Raw genomic sequence first — 16,799 nt, forward strand, 5'->3', positions numbered from 1 at the left:
TTCAACATACATATTGAAATGCTCAGATGGAAGTGGGGAGATATGCAGCTTAGTAGTTTGCATTTGGTCTCTGCATGGCAGATGTTTGGATAAACAAGGAATATCTTTTGGTATGTTAGATATTAAGTTCTCAATAAGCACAGAGTGGCTTTTTAACTGTATTATTGTGTAGCATCGAATAGTATCTAATGCTTAGTACTTGCCTAATAAATGTGGACTTAAATTGGGTATTTTTTCTTTTGAATTGTAGTGTTTCAGAGTGTTGGAAAATCTTAGTAACTAATATATAAATAAATTTTTTCATAAATGTAGTATTGAAGTAATAAAGGTAATCCTTAAGTAAACTATAAGTATTCATTTTTAAAAAGTGACTATATTGAGGTATAATTTACATACCATAAAATTAATCTGTTTTTAAGCATACAATTCAATGATTTTTAGTAAATTTACCAAGTTGAGCATTCATCAACATAATCATGTCACCCTAATTAGATCCTCTTTGTTACAGTTAATCCTAATTCTTACCCCAACTTCAAGGAACTGTAGATTTACTTTCTGTATCTCTAGAAATAGAAAATATCTCTAGACATGTTCTGTCCCTGTAATCTATAATATGTTGTGGTCTTTTGTTTCAGGGTTCATCTACCTTGTAACATGTATTAGTACTTCACTTCTTTTTATTGCTAAGTAGTACTCAATTGTTTGGATAGACCACTTTTTATTTATCCATTCACCAGTTGATAGACATTTGTGTTGCTTACGCTTTTAAGGCTATTATGAATAATGCTGCCATGAACATGTAGTCTTTGTGTGGACTTAATGGTTTCTTTTCTCTTGGGTAGATACCTACAGGGGGATTGTTGGATTATATAGTAAATTTATGTTTAACTTTTTAAGAAACTGCAATCTGTTTTGCAATATGATATCATTTTACATTCCTTCCAACAATGTATGAGGTTCTTGTTTTTTCACAGCCCTGCTGACATTTGTTATTGTCTGTCTTTTTGATTATGTCCATTCCAGTGGGGTTGAAATAGTATCTCATGGTAGTTTTATAAGAATTCATTTTTGTTTGCTTAGTTCATTTTAAGATTTTGGATTTTATGTATGGTAATAAGACATTTATTACACTTTTATTTTAGTGGTAGGCAGCTTTTCTTATATTTTCCTATTTTTCATCTAATATTTAAATTCAAATAAAACTATTCCAGAAATTTGAAAAATGTTAACATATTTTTATATCTCGACAAACAGGATATAATTTGTCTTTTATTTGCAAATGCTAAAATCATTGTAATTAAAAATATATGACAAAAGCTGGCCAGGCATGGTGGCTCACACCTGTAATCCTAGCACTTTGGGAGGCAGATGCTGGTGGATCACTTCAGGTCAGGAGTTTGAGACCAGCCTGGCCAACATGGCGAAACCCCGTCTCTACCAAAAATACAAAAATTAGCCAGGTGCAGTGGCGCACTCCTGTAATCCCAGCTACTCTGGAGGCTGAGGCACGAGAGTCTCTTGAACCTGGAGGCGGAGGCTGCAGTGAGCTGAGATCGTGCCACTGCACTTCAGCCTCAGGGACAGAGCGAGACTCTGCTTTGAAAAAAAGAAAAAAAATGGCAAAAGCTAATGGATGTTGAAAAAAATACTCCGATACACTGCTGGCGAATGTGAAAATTCAGTGTGATATCATGTATGCATTAAAAAGACCACTGTAGAAGCATTTGTATTCATGTAAAGATCTTAGTGATCTCTAAGATATGTTGTTTACTCATATCAAGTAGGCTGTAGACATACACCTATGTGTATATTCTCATTAAAATTATAAATATATATTTGAGTGCATGAAATGAATATACAGAGGTCTGCAGGGATATATGATAAACTCATAAAAAGTTGTTACCTGTAGAGTGTGGAGTTGGGATTAAATAGTATTAACTTTTCATTTTATCTATTTAATTTTTTAAAACTTTTAAAACTTTTTTCTTTTCATTGAGTATTGATGTGTAAGTTAAGTAGTCACTGTGTAAAGAAATATACATCTTAGCTTTTTAAACTTTTCATTTCTAAGTTGAGTTAGCAAAGAACTGTACTCATTTTATTTTGGAAAAAGTGAACTAATCTTATTTTACTGTACAGGATATGAGTAATAACAAAAATACATTTTTGGAACCAATTTGTAGGTTCAAACTTTGCATTTTGGGACTCTATATAAATCTTTAGATCCAGCTGTTGCTGAGAATATTCTTTCAATTGCTATGAGGTGTGTTGATTTTAAAAGAATGGATGGCTGTTCCTCAAGTGTACATATGGCAAAAATTTAATGGTATCCCTATGAACTTGAATGGATTGTTTAATTTCTTTGCATCGAGTAGTAAGAACCACACTTCCATCATTTTTATTTAAAATTTAGAAGAAGGAATTTTTTTTGTAGAAATGCCCGTTTGGTCCTGAAATTTCATCAGCTCTCTGTTATAGTTTGTCAACAAATGGTACAAGCAGAGTCTTTCAAAGTATTTGTTAATTAGGCCATATTCATTTTTAGTCTTCTCTACTATACAATCAAGACCTACTTGTTTCTGTTTCCTTTAATTTATCCTGGAGTTTGTCCAAGTTGAGTTTTAATGAGTTGTTTATCCCACTAGTTACACTAGGATTTATTTTTCCCTAGAGAGTAATGTTTGAATTGATAGTTTTTAAACCTATTCTGTAAAATGAACATATGTTCAGACTAAGACTTCTGGATATGAGGAATAGGCATGTGTTAAAGAAATTATTTTATATTCAACGGCTTAACTGTTAAAATGGAAATTTAGTGATATTTCAAAATATTAGGTAAGTCCAGAAGTTAGAAATGTTTGGTATGAATTTATATTGAACTATTTTGTTTTAAGTAAAGTTTAATAAATATGTAGTAGTATAAATCACAAGGAAAAATACAGTTTTTATTGTGCATTTTTATTGACACTTTAATGACTCCCCCAAATAGTTTAAATAAAGTTGTAAAAGCTGTTGATCTTTAAAAAATTTTTTGAGGTGAATATGGTATAATGTTATGTCTTGATGGATTGGTAATAGACACATTGAGTATTTGTTATTTTCTACATTTGTTAACCAGTTACAAATATTTCAAAATTGACAAAAACAAAAGAGAAAAACCTCTCTTCATTGGTATTGTTACATTAACAGATAATTGTGTAAGATACCATCTATTGCCAAATCATTTTAAATTTATTTATGTCAGTTTAAATACTACTGGAGTATCTAACAGAAGTATAAATAGAATGTATTTTTATTTGTTGTGGGTTACAGCTGAAAAATAAACCACAAAGACATATCCTGTGTGTATAATTGGCGTGTTTATTATTGAATTCTAACTTTTGTACAAAGTAAGCTTCTCCTTTGATATTAAAATAATTAAGGAGAGAATTTTTCCCTACCCTTGGGCATTACTAAAATGTACAATATATTAATCTTTCTGAATTTGCATGTGTTTAAGTTTTTATTCAAGTCTGTGTTATCCATTTGGGAACATTTTAGGTGATATAAGCTGGCTTGAAAGAGTACCATATACGGTAGCTGAATTTATTATGAAATAGTAAAGACCTGCTTGTAAAAAAAATGAATCCCATCTATAATTTTGCCATATAAATACTTACTGCTGTAGTTATATGAACATGGCTCTTGCTACATGATAGGACCTCCTAATTGCCACAGAGTGCCTGAAGATAGATTAATTGTACATTTTTGTATTATAGGAGATATTCCAAATGTCTGTGTTATTTACTACTTATCACTAATAAAATGTTGTGGGTTTTTTGGTGCAGGGGCGGGGGGCGGTTCAGGAATTTGAACAGAAATTTGAGAACATAGTGGAGAGACCTAGTTAACTATTTTAAAATGCTTATAGAATAAAAAGGAAAATGAGAAAGAAAAGAAAATGTCTTTAAAAATATTCTAAATGTTGGAAAAGCAAAAGGAAATAATAAGGAATTAATTACATTCAGATTTATGAATTGAGTCATAGTTGTTTATTCTTCTATTTCTTTTGATCTCTACTACTTTACCTGTTTGGCATAAGAGATCTTTTATTTACTGCGTATTTATTTTCTGGTCCATTCATTCCAATCCTTTGGCTTTTATAGCCAAATATGATCAGAATTGTGGATTGAGGGACACAGGTAGTGTCACATGTTGCTATTAAGGATTTGAAAGTTGTTGGATGGGATAGTGGCTTTCTTATTGGGCAACTGTGTATTTGATTGATCTTACATACTAATTAAGAGAGATGGATAGGCCGGGTGCAGTGACTCATGCATGTAACCCCAACACTTTGGGAGGGTGAGGCAGGATGATTGCTTGAGCCCAGGAGTTTGAGACCAGCCTGGGCAACTAAGTGAGATCCTGTCTCTATAAAAAAATAAAAATTAGCCGGGCATGCTGGTATGCACCTATTGTCCCAGTTACTCAGGTGACTGAGGTGGGAGGATTGCTTAAGCCTGGGAGATGGAGGCTGCAGTGAACCGTGATCATGCTACTGCATTCCAACCAGGGCTAGAGTGAGACCCTGTCTTAAAAAGAGAGAGAGAGAGTGACGGAGACAGAGACAGAGACAGAGACAGACAGAGGCAGGGGTGACCCTAGGCTTTTGTTTTTGTTGTTTGGACATTTTTTTTTTTTTTGTGAGGGAAGGCATTGGTATTTGAATCAGTTTTGCTAAGAACAGAGTTCTAATACTTTAGGGACCTAGTTTGTTTTCATTGAGCTAAAATTTACAACATAAATTTCATCATTTTAAAGTGTACAATTAAGTGGTTTTTACTATATTCACAGTTTTGTGCAGTCATCAGCACTATCTAATTCCAGAACATTTTCAAAACCTCAAAAAAGAAATTCTGTCTCTATGAGTCTAGACATTTTATAATAACAGAATAATATAATATGTGACTTTTTGGTCTGACTTCTTTCAGTTAATGTAATATTTTAAAGGTCCATCCATGTTATATAGCATGTATCAGTATTTAATCTTTTATGACTGAATAATATTCCTTTGTATGGATCGAATACATTTTGTTTATTCATCAGTTGGGGTACATTTGTGTTGTTCTCATTTTTTGGCTAAGAATACTGCTGCAATGAACATTCTTGTGCAATTGTTTGGTATGAACATGTTTTCAGTCCTCTTGGATATGTATAGACCTATGAATATAATTGCTGGGTCATATGATAACTCAATGTTCATCTTTTTTACAAATTGCCAAATTGTGTTTTACATAGTAACTATACCACTGTGAGTGATGTTCCAATTTCTACCTATTCAGGCCATACTCGTTATTTTCTGTTTATTTTTATTTTTTAAAATTACATCCCTTCTGATGGGTATGAAGTGGTATCTTGTGGTTTTGATTTTCATTTCCCTGATGTCTAATAATGTTGAGCATTTTTTCATGTGCTTATTGGCCATTGGTATATCTTCTTTGTCAAGTGTCTTTTCAGGTCCTATGTTCACTTTAAAAATTGGGCTGTGTATCTTGTTCTTGTTGAATTATGAGAGTTATGAATTACGAGAGCGATCTCGGCTCACTGCAAGCTCCGCCTCCTGGGTTCACACCATTCTCCTGCCTCAGCCTCCCCAGTAATTGGGACCACAGGCACCTGCCACCACGCCTGGCTAATTTTTTGTATTTTTAGTAGAGAGGGGGTTTCATCATGTTAGCCCGGCTAATTTTTTGCATTTTTAGTAGAGAGGGGGTTTCACCGTGTTAGCCAGGATGGTCTCGATCTCCTGACCTCGTGATCCGCCCGCCTCGGCCTCCCAGAGTGCTGGGATTACAGGCGTGAGCCACTGCGCCCGGCCAAAGTTCCCTTATATTCTTTTAAAGATGAATTGTGCACATAAATTGACTATGTATACTAGACTGTTGTAAACAGGGTAGGAAGGATAATAGAAAGTCTGGGAAATTCTGGAGAATTTCATTTTACTTCTTCGTAGCTGCCCATTGCTTTATCTATTTGAATGCCCATAGAATTTTTTCCTTATCGTTTTTGGAGTTCAGTGGCTTTACTAGGATAATGAACATTCAGAATCAGTATTGTTTGTGACACATTGTGCACGTTGTAGTTTAGGTGTTTATTTTAGACAAGATTTTTTTTGATAAATATTTCTGTATACTATTTCTTTTCTATTTGTTTTCCTCTTTTCTTTAGGAACACTGATGATGTATATTTTATATTACCCTTTCCTGTTACTGATATCAGTGTCCTTTTCTAATATTATTTTATAATTTTTCAAAATTGTTATTTTTGTATTTCTAGATTTTATCTACCACGTTCCTAATTTGAGTTATATTTTATTTGTTGAACTTCTGGCTATTTGGAGATTTATACATAACTTCATGATATTAGTTTATAGTTTAAATCCATTGTGATCAGCACATATATTGTATATGATTTCAGCCTTTTTCATTTTACTTAGACTTGCTTTTATGTTCTTGTAGTATGCCTTGGTGAATGTGTATTCTGCTGTTGTTGGGTGGAGTGTCCTACAAATGCCAGTTAGGCCAAGTTGATTGACAGTACTGTTTTTGTTTTTAATTCTTTACTTACGGTCTATTTGTTTTATCAATTCCTGAGAGAGGAGTGTTGAAATCTTCAGGTTTTGGATTTGTCTATTCCTGTTTTCACTTCTGTATTTTTAAAAATGTATGTATTTCGGAGATGTGTAGTGCCTACAAACTTAATTAACCATGTTATCATTATGAAAAAACTCTCTATATCCATGGTAATAGTCTTTGTTCCAGAGTTTACTTTGTCTAATGTTAATGTGTAACTCTTTTTTGATTAGAGTTATGTGGTGTTTGTTTTGCTCGTTCGTTTACTCCTTCATGCCCCTATCCCCTTAATTTTTAACCTATCTACTTTATTATTTAAAGTGGATATATATGGGTCTTTTTTCTTTTTAATATAATCGAAGAATCTCTTCCTTGAATTGGTATGCTTAGACGTTTGAGACTTAATACTGTATTTTGGGGTTTAGTTCTAGTATCTTGCTGTTTGTTTTCTAGTTGTCACATCTATTGTTTATTTTCTTTTTTCTTTTCATAACTTTATTTAGATTCATTCCGTTTCATCCTCTCTATTCCATTCTTATTCCACTCTGTCTACACTATTGCCTTTATTAGTTTTACCTTTTAGTTTTATGGCTTTAGTTGTTCTAGGGTTTACAGTTTACATCTTTTACTTATCACAGCTACCTTCAAATAATGTTATACTGTGTCATACATTGTGTAAGAACCTCCATTTCCCTCTTCCTGTCCTTGGCTATTGACATTGTGCATTCCACTTTTACATATGTCATAAACTCTGAACTATGTTGTTATGATTTTTGCTTTAAACAGTTAATTCTTAATCTTGTTAGAAGATAATGTTTCTTTCTTCTTCTCTTTTTTAAAATTCACCCATATATTTACCATTCCGATTCTCTTCACATTTCTTTGTGTAGAGCCACAAATATTTCCATCTGGTATCACATTCATTTAGCCCGAAGAATTTTCTTTAACATTTTTTGTAGTACAGATATGCTGGTGAGGAATTCTTCCCAGCGTTTAGTCATAAAAAAGCTCTTTTGCTAACATTTTTGAAAGTATTTTTTCCTGAATTTTGGATTCTAGGCTGACAGTTTTCCTTTTTCTTTCAGCATTTCAGTCATGGTATTCTGTTGTCTTCTGTTCTGCATGATTTCTGATGAGGAGTCTGCTTTCATTTTGTAGCTTTGTTTCTTTACATGTGATGTGTTTTTCTCCTTAATACTAGTTTTCAGCAATTTGATTATAATGTGCCTTGGTATGTTTTTAATTCTCTTCTGCTTGGGGTTTGCTGAACTTCTTGGATATTTGGGTTTATAGTTTTCTTCAAATTGCTTGATAGTGTCCCACGTCCCATTAAAGCTTTGTTCAGTTATTTTAGTCTCTCTCTCTCTTTTTTTTTTTTTTTTTTTTTTTTTGAGACGGAGTCTCTCTCTGTCGCCCAGGCTGGAATGCAGTAGCACGATCTCGGCTCACTGCAATTTCTGCCTCCTGAGTTTAAGCAATTCTCCTGCCTCAGGCTCCTGAGTAGCTGGGATTACAGGCACATGCCACCATGCCCAGCTAATTTTTGTATTTTTGCTAGAGACGGGGTTTCACCATGTTGGTCAGGCTGGTCTTGAACTCCTGACCTTGTGATCTGCCCGCCTCGGCCTCCCAGAGTGCTGGGATTACAGGTGTGAGCCACCACGCTGGGCCTGTTTTAGTGTTTTATCTTTCCTGGTCCTCGATTTCCTGGGAACTCCTCAGAGACTAGTCAGCTAGTGGGAGAAGAGAGGGAAGCATTTGTTCCTACATTTCCATCTTCTGCATGTATGATTGCAAAGTAGTTTGCTGGTGTCTCATGCTGCATGGTGGCTTTAGGCAATGCAAATGAAAGTGTACATTGAATTGGTCTCCATAGCAGCGGCCAGAATATGAGGTAGGGTGATATACAAGAGATGTTCTATACTCTCCATGTGTCGTTACAGTTGGGAAAATGACAAATGGTGGAGGGTTTGTGGGGTTAAGGAAAGAGCAGGTTACATACAGTATACTATAGTAGCATCCTGATTTTTTTAATCTATCTTTTGTTTTATTGTTCTTCTATTTTATCTTGCATGTTTATTAACCTTCAGTATAAACTTGTTGCTCACAGACATATTGAAATGTTTTCTTACTTTGAGGCTTTGTTATTTAGAAAATTTAATTACGTAATTCACTTTATTCATAGACAAAACCAAATGAATAAGGGATCAACAAATTAGATATTCCAGGGCAGAAATTTTAAAAATAATTTTCCATGTTACTATCAAGTAGAGTCCTGCATGTAATGTAAATACTTCATAAATACTTCTGAGAGAAAGTATTAGGCTGTGGATCAGGTTGCCTGGATTTAAATTCTAATTTTTCCTCTTTTTAGTAGTATGACATTTCATACCTTAATATATCGGTGTGCGTCTTGGTTTTCCCATTTGAAAAACTAGTATAATGATAGTACCTCCCTCATAGAGTTATTATGGCAGGATTCAACGTGTTAACAGATAAAAGAAATCTAGAACAATGCAGGTTTGCTAGTAAATCCTTTCTAAGTGTTAAGGAGCACTATTTTTATTTTTACTTAGGATGATTGCCTTGATTATGTAGTAATTGCTCGAGCAGTATGTGTGTAGGTGAATATGTATGTATGGACATCATTCTAGTTTGTATTTTTATATTATTCAGAGTTTCTGAAATAGTGGAACTTAAAGTTAGCAGAATTGCATATCTATTTTGTTTAACCAAATTTTAAAATACTTTGGATGTATACCCTTTCTTGCCTTGCAACCTAAGTCATTTAGTATTTTGTTGTCTGTAAATGCTATTTACTGTATTGCGATTCTTTCTGTTTTCTTGTGCAGGACCAAAAGATCTCAGATTGCTATAACTGAAGGTATATTTGAACTTCCAAATCTCACAATTCAAGCTACGAGAGCACAGACACTTCTCTTGCAAGCAATATATCAAAGTTGGTCTCATCTTGGAAATGTCAGCTCTTCCGCAGTGATTGAAGCTTTGATAAATGAAATCTTCCTAAGTATAGGTAAGAGCACAATCTTTTTGATAACTATATGGAAAATTTGTGTTAGAGGCAACTAATATTTTATTATGAAAATCCATATGTCTAGCATGGTCAGCTTAAATTGTAATATGTTTCTGTGAATGTAGATATTTATAGCTTATGTTTAAAATCCAGATTATGAGTTAAGCCATCCAGTTTTATTTCCTCGTACCTATTTCTGCATGTGTTTCATAATTGCAAAAGATTATTTTTCACCAGCTTCTTGTATAATTTACCCTTTGGATAACTTTTGAGGGTATCAATGTATGTGTTTGAAATGATAACCAAATTAAGTATAAGTACAGTATGTTCGATTATACTGGTAAAATGAAATAAATTCTTACTCATAATATTTGGTTAGTTTGGTAAACAATTTTTGTGTGTGTGTGTGAAAAGCATTAATCTGACACCCTTAAGGAGTTAATTAACTACTAAAAATACAAATTTCTGCTTTCATATCACTATAAGAGATATCTTCATCTTATCACTCAGTTTGCATGTAAACAAAAAATTATAGAAGCTTTTTACAGTTGTTTCAGTTCAAAATAATAATGTTATGTTTGTCAGTAACACAAAAGTAGTTTTTAAAGGTTATAATTTAAGTGTAATTATGCTTAAAGTAACATTATTTTTAATTTATCTGTTAAAATAAAGCGACTTTTGTTCTTATATGATGCTTTTGAAGGTTTTAATTTCAGACCTGACGTCATAATTAGAGTTTTCTTGTTTGGCCTAGCCATTAACTAATGTAAAATACAGGTTGATTATCCCTTATCCAAAGTGCTTGGTACCAGAGTGATCCAAATTTCAGATTTTTTTCAGGTTTGGAATGTTTGCACATACATAATGAGATATACTGGAGATGTGACTCAAGTCTAAATATGAAATTCATTTACATTTCATATACACCTTATACACATAGTCTGAAGGTAATTTTATACGATATTTTTAATAATTTTGTGTGACTTAATCACATGAGGTCAGGTGTGGAATTTTCTACTTGTATCATGTCAGTGCCCAAAGAGTTTTGAATTTTGAAGCATTTCAGATTTTGGGTTTTCAGATTAGGGATGTTCAAGTTGTAGTAGTTTTGGTGCTGGCTTTTAGCATTATATAAAGAATAACAAGATAAATGTTGCAGTAGGCTAGAGGTTCTTCACTCGGAGCTTATGAAAGGACTTAGAGTTTTCTGAAGCCCCTGAAGTAGTATGCAAATTTTAGTGTGTATATAAACACACACAGACATACATATTTGTATCCTCTTTTTGAATTGAACTTACTGCTCCTGTGTAACTGAAACCTTGTACCCTTTGAACAGGACCTTCCTGTTACATACCCACCCCCACTCCATTCCGCCTACGTTTGGTAACCACCGTTCTACTCTAACTACCATTCTACTCTCTACTTCTATGAGTGATTTTTTTAGATACCACATTTAAGTGAGATCCTGCAGTACCTGGCTTATTTCACTTAGTATAATGTCCTCCAGGTTCAACTGTGTTGTCTTAAACGACAGGATTTCCTTCTTCATTGAAGGCAGAATAGTAATCTATTGCGGATATATGCCATATTTTCTTTATCCATTCATCCCTTGATGGATGCTTATACTGATTTCATATCTTGGCTATTGTACAGTGAACATGGCTGTGCAGATACCTCTCTAACATGATTTCATTTTCTTTGGACATATACCCAGAAGTGGGATTGCTTATGTTTTTAGATTTTTGAGGCGCTTCCATACCGTTTTCCATAATGGTTGTATTAATTTTCTTTTTTCTTTTTTTTTTATTTTTTTTTTGAGATGGAGCCTTGCTCTGTTGCCAGGCTGGAGTGCAGTGGCGCGATCTCGGCTCACTGCAACCTCCGCCTCCCAGGTACAAGCAATTCTCCTGCCTCAGCCTCCCGAGTAGCTGGGACTACAGGTGTGCACCACCACACCCAGCTAATTTTTTGTATTTTTAGTAGAGACGGAGTTTCACCATGTTGACTAGGATGGTCTCTATCTCTTGACCTCATGATCTGCCTGCCTCAACCTCCCAAAGTGCTGGGATTATAGGCGTGAAGGTTGTATTAATTTTCATTCCTACCAATGGTATTCTCTTTTTCTCCACATCCTTGCTAACACTTATCTTTCATCATTTTGAGAATGGCCATTCTAACACGTATGTGGTTATATCTCATTGTGAATTTAATTTACATTTCTCTAGTAATTAATGATGTTGAGTATGTTTTCATATAGTTGTTGGCCATTTGTATGAACCATTTATATGTTGGCCGTTTGCATTGTTCATGAACCCGTTGGCCATTTGTCATCTTTTGAGAAATGTCTGTTCAGGTCCTGTGCCCATTTTAAAATTGAGTTATTTGTTTTCTTATTATTGAGTTGAGTTCTTTAGATATTTTGGATAACAACTCTTTATCAGAGGGATGGTTTGCAAATTTTTCTCCCAGTTTCTGTGTTCTTCCTTCATTCTGTTAATTGTTTCTTTTGCCGTGCAGAAGTTTTTGTTTGATGCAGTCCCATTTTTCTGTTATTGCTTTCATTTCCTGTGCTTTTAGGGTTATAGTCAATGCCCAGACCAATGAAGCTTTGTCGTTAAGTTTCTTCTAGTAGATTTACAGTTTCAGATCTTATATTTAAGTCTTTAATCCCTTCTGAATTGGTTTTTCCTCATGGTGTTAGATAAGGATTCAATCTCATTGTTCTGCATGTAGATATCCAGTGTTCCCAGCAGCATTTATTGAAGAATCTGTTCTTTCCCCATCGTATATTCTTGGCATCTTCATCAAAGATCAATTGTCCATAAATGTGTGGGTTTATTTTGGATTCTGTCTTGTTTTGTAGGTTGATGTGTCTGTCTTCATGCCAGTACCATGCTGTTTTGATTACTATAGCCTTTTAGTATAAAGTCAGATAGTGTGATTTCTTCAGCTTTATTCTTTTTTGTTTAATATTGCTTTTGTTCTTTGAGGTCTTTTATTTCATATGAATTTAAGGATTTTTTTACTGTTTTTGTGAAAAATGACATTGGAATTTTGATAGAGGTCGCATTGAATTTGTATATTGCTTTGGGTAATATGGACATTTTAACATTAATTCTCCCAGTTCATTAGCACAGAACATCTTTCCATTTATTTGTATTTTTTTTTTTAGTTTCTTTTATCAGTGTTTTATACTTCTCAGTATACAGACCTTTCATATCCTTGGTTAACTTTATATCCACATATTTTTGTTTTTGCTATTATAAATGGGATTGTTTTCCTAATTTTTTTTGGATAGTTTTAGTTTTGGACATGTTAATGCATAAAAATGGTACTGATTTTTACATGTTGATTTTGTATCCCACACCTTTACTGAATTCACTTATCAGTTCTAAAAGTTTTTGGATGGAGTCTTTAGGGTTTTTTTTTTTTTTTTTTTTTTTTTTTGAGTTGGAGTCTCCATTTGTCACCCAAGCTGGAGTGCAGTGGTGTGATCTTGGCTCACTGCAACCTCCACCTCCTGGGTTTGTAACGGGGATTACAGGCATGTCACCACACCTGGCTAAGTTTTTTGTATTTTAGTAGAGACGGGGTTTCACCATGTTGGTCAGGCTGGTCTTGAACTCCTTACCTCAAGTAATTCACCCACCTCGTCCTCCTAAAATACTGGGATTACAGGTGTGAGCCACTATGCCTGGCCGGGATTTTTACGTATAAGATCATATTGTCAACAAGTAGAGGCAATTTAACTTCTTTTTTTTCTATTACAATGCCTTTTATTTCTTCCTCTTGCTTAGTTTTTCTGCATAGGACTTCCAGTACTGTGTGGAAAAGAAGTAGTGAGAGTGAACATTCTTGTCAGGTCCCTCATCTTTAAAGATTTCAGCATTTCACTCTTCCATATGATGTTAGCCATGGGCTTGTTCTGCATGTCCTTTATTGTGTTTAGGTACATTCCTTCTATACCTAATCTATTAGTAGTTTTGATCATGAGAGGCTGTTGAATTTTGTCAAATGCCTTTTCTGCATCTATTGAGATGATGATATGACTTTTGTCCTTTATTTTGTTAATGTGGTGTATCATATTTATTGACTTGTATTTGTTGAACCATCCTTGCATCCCATGGATAAATACCACTGTATCATGGCAAAAGATTATTTTAATGTGTTGTTGAATTTCATTTAATATTTTGTTGAGAATTTTTACATCTGTGTTCACCAGAGATATTGGTCTGTAAGTTTGTTTTCTTGTAGTGCCCTTGTCTGGCTTTGGTGTGAGGGTAATGCTAGCCTTCTAAAATGAGTTTGAAAGTATTCTCTCTTCAGATTTTTGGAAGAGTTTGAGAAGTGATCAATATTAGTTGTTCTGGTAGAATTCATCCAGTCCAGAACTTTTCTTTGATGGGGACTTTTTGTTACTGATTCACTCTTCTTACTCATTATTGGTCTACTCGTATTTTCCATTCTTTCATGATTGAGTCTTGATAGGTTAAATGTGTCTAGGAATTTATTAATTTCTTTTAGCTTATCCAATCCATTGGTGTAGCATTGTTCATAGTAGTCGATTCTGATGAGTCTATATATTTCTGTTGTTTCTATCAGCTGTAATCTCTCCACTTTTATTTTTAATTTTATTTATTTGAGCATGCTCCTTTTTCTTAGTCTATTGAAGGGTTTGTTTATCTTGTCAAAAAACCAAATCTTATTTTTGTTTATTTTTAAAATTGTTTTCCTAGTCTCTGTGTATTTGTTTTCATATTTGTTATTTTCTTTCCTCCTGCTGACTTTAGATCTTTTTCTAGCTCCTTGAAGTATAATGTTTGATTGTTTATTTGAAATCTTTGTTTTTGATATAGGCATGTATTGCTGTAATCTTCTTTCTTAGAACTACTTCAGCTGCATTTGATAGGTTGTGTATTTTGTGTTTCCATTTTCATTTGTCTCAAGATACATTTTGATTTCATCTTTTACCTGTTGGTAATTTAGGAACATGTTGCTTAATTTTCACCTATTTGTGGTTTTCCCCACGATTTCTTTTTGGGGTGGTGAAAATATTCTGTAATTATATAGTTGTGATGGATTCACAACCTTGCGTTAGGTAATCACCATTAATTTGAATGGCAAAAAACACGATTACATTTGCACCAACCTAATATATATGGTAAAATCCACTTAATTACACACTTTGAAAAAATGAGGGTTATGTTATATGAATTTTATCTTCAAAAAACGTTTTAATTTGATGATTATTTAAGTAGACTGTGTTATTGCCAATCTTGTGGCCGTTATTTTATATGGATTTACTATTCAAAATCTTACCTTTTTGATGCTAGCCCATCTATAAGTTAACTCTACAGTAACATCTTCCTTGGCATTAGCACTTATCACTGTGTGAAACTGTCTAATTCATTTATTTGTTTACTTGCTAAATTTCTATTTCCTGTGATGTTTTCTTCAGAGTATTTTTTGGTTTATTGTCTCACAATATTAATGTTTTTTTAATTTTAAACTTTTATTTTTATTAATTGGCTTAGATAGCCTGAACATTCGTATTAGTAAGCTCATGAAATTATTTGCTTTTATAATTTTTCTTTTTCCTAGCCAAACCTATGCCATTTTTACTTTTCTGAATTTATAAAATGGACTGTGCTATGAAAAAGCATTTTATTTGAAATTTCCTATTCTAAAAATATTCTGTGTTTAAAAGAATGGTGGCATATGTATTGAAAAATTGATTAGGTAAGTGACAACAGATTGTTATTTGTAACCTCAAGTTCTGTCATTTAGAAATCTAAAATTAGTGGAACTAATTTTTGCATATTGAGGAGTTGAAGAAATTAGAATGATGTTAAGACATTTCTTTGCCAAATAATTTTATTTTTATCAAATGGAATGCCTATAAAATTTATAACAGATTAAAGAGAAACCATCAGCTAAGACAGTTTTAAAAAGCCAGATTTCCAGGTGGTCAGTTTTCTTGTCTTTTTTCCCCCCTGAGAACAAAACCTCATTCTGTGCTTTGTATTCTTATGGAGTGCTTGAAGGATTGTGCCTTCAAATAGTTCTATCTGAAGATCCAGGAAATGTGTATGTATTTAGGGTGTAAAGTTTTAGCATTTCATTATTTTGCATCTGAGGACTCTCATTACATAGTACTCAGCACTGTTAAGCTTTGTTTAATATGTTTTGTGTAAGTATGTGATCCTTTGCTTTACAACTAGTTTCCATTTCCCACATTAATAAAGAGATTATACAAGCTGTGTACATTTTTGGATCTCTCAGACTTAGGTTCTGATAATGTGTGAAAGAAGAACCATTATTATTATTATTATTATATATTTTTTTGAGATGGAGTCTTGCTCTGTCACCCAGGCTAGAGTGCAGTGGCATGATCTCGGCTCACTGCAAGCTCCGCCTGCTGGGTTCATGCCATTTTCCTCCCGAGTAGCTGGGACTACAGGTGCCTGCCACCACGCCCGGCTAAGATTTTGTATTTTTAGTGGAGATAGGGTTTCACCGTGTTAGCCAGGATGGTCTCGATCTCCTGACCTCGTGATCCGCCTGCCTCGGCCTCCCAAAGTGCTGGGATTACAGGCATGAGCCACCACACCCGGCCCAGAACCATAATTTTTAAAGTCTACGTTTGACTGTACACCACCTTTCATCATAATCTCATGCCTCTAGCCTACCCTCCTACTTGCTGTCTTAATTCATATTATTGATAGTTACCTACCAACAATATCCAGTTTTTTCCTGTGTATGGCTTTTTCTTCTATCTGGAACCTAATTCTGTTTGATTACATTCTCCTACAGTTTCCTCTCTTCTTTGAGCACTAGCTTTATTTTAACATTAGTCTTTTTCCTTTAATTTAACACTATGCTAATTACAGTCTACTTGTACTTCAGAAAAATTACGTTCTCTTACACATTCCTACCTTTTTTTCAGGTATTCTCCCCTCTTCCATGTCAGAAATATTTTATTCTTTCTTTTCCTTTCCCTTCCTTCTGTTAAGTTTTTAAAAACAGTTTTATTTACATAAAATTTTTGTACCACACTATTTATTCCTTTTCAGGTATGCAGTTTAGTGGCTTTTAATATATTCACAGAGTTGTATATCCATTACCATAATCAATTTTAGAACGTTTCCAGCATC

The 16,799-nt window shown here is 33.7% G+C and overlaps 1 protein-coding gene across 35 annotated transcripts in view; it reads left to right on the forward strand.

Annotated features, from left to right (window-relative positions):
- The window catches only part of VPS13B (vacuolar protein sorting 13 homolog B), an 869,944-nt gene that overhangs the window by 168,714 nt on the left and 684,431 nt on the right, over positions 1 to 16,799 (forward strand). For all 35 annotated transcript variants that reach the window (XR_008667630.2, XM_031013639.3, XM_055348088.2 and 32 more), the window contains exon 17: positions 9,464 to 9,645. Coding sequence is in view for 34 of the 35 variants with exons in the window: in XM_031013639.3 (XP_030869499.3) it covers positions 9,464 to 9,645 (182 nt within the window). In the remaining variant the exon portion in view is untranslated. The remainder of the gene's footprint in view (positions 1 to 9,463; positions 9,646 to 16,799) is intronic.

Source organism: Gorilla gorilla, chromosome 7 (assembly GCF_029281585.2).
Source record: "Gorilla gorilla gorilla isolate KB3781 chromosome 7, NHGRI_mGorGor1-v2.1_pri, whole genome shotgun sequence".
NCBI lineage: Eukaryota > Metazoa > Chordata > Mammalia > Primates > Hominidae > Gorilla > Gorilla gorilla.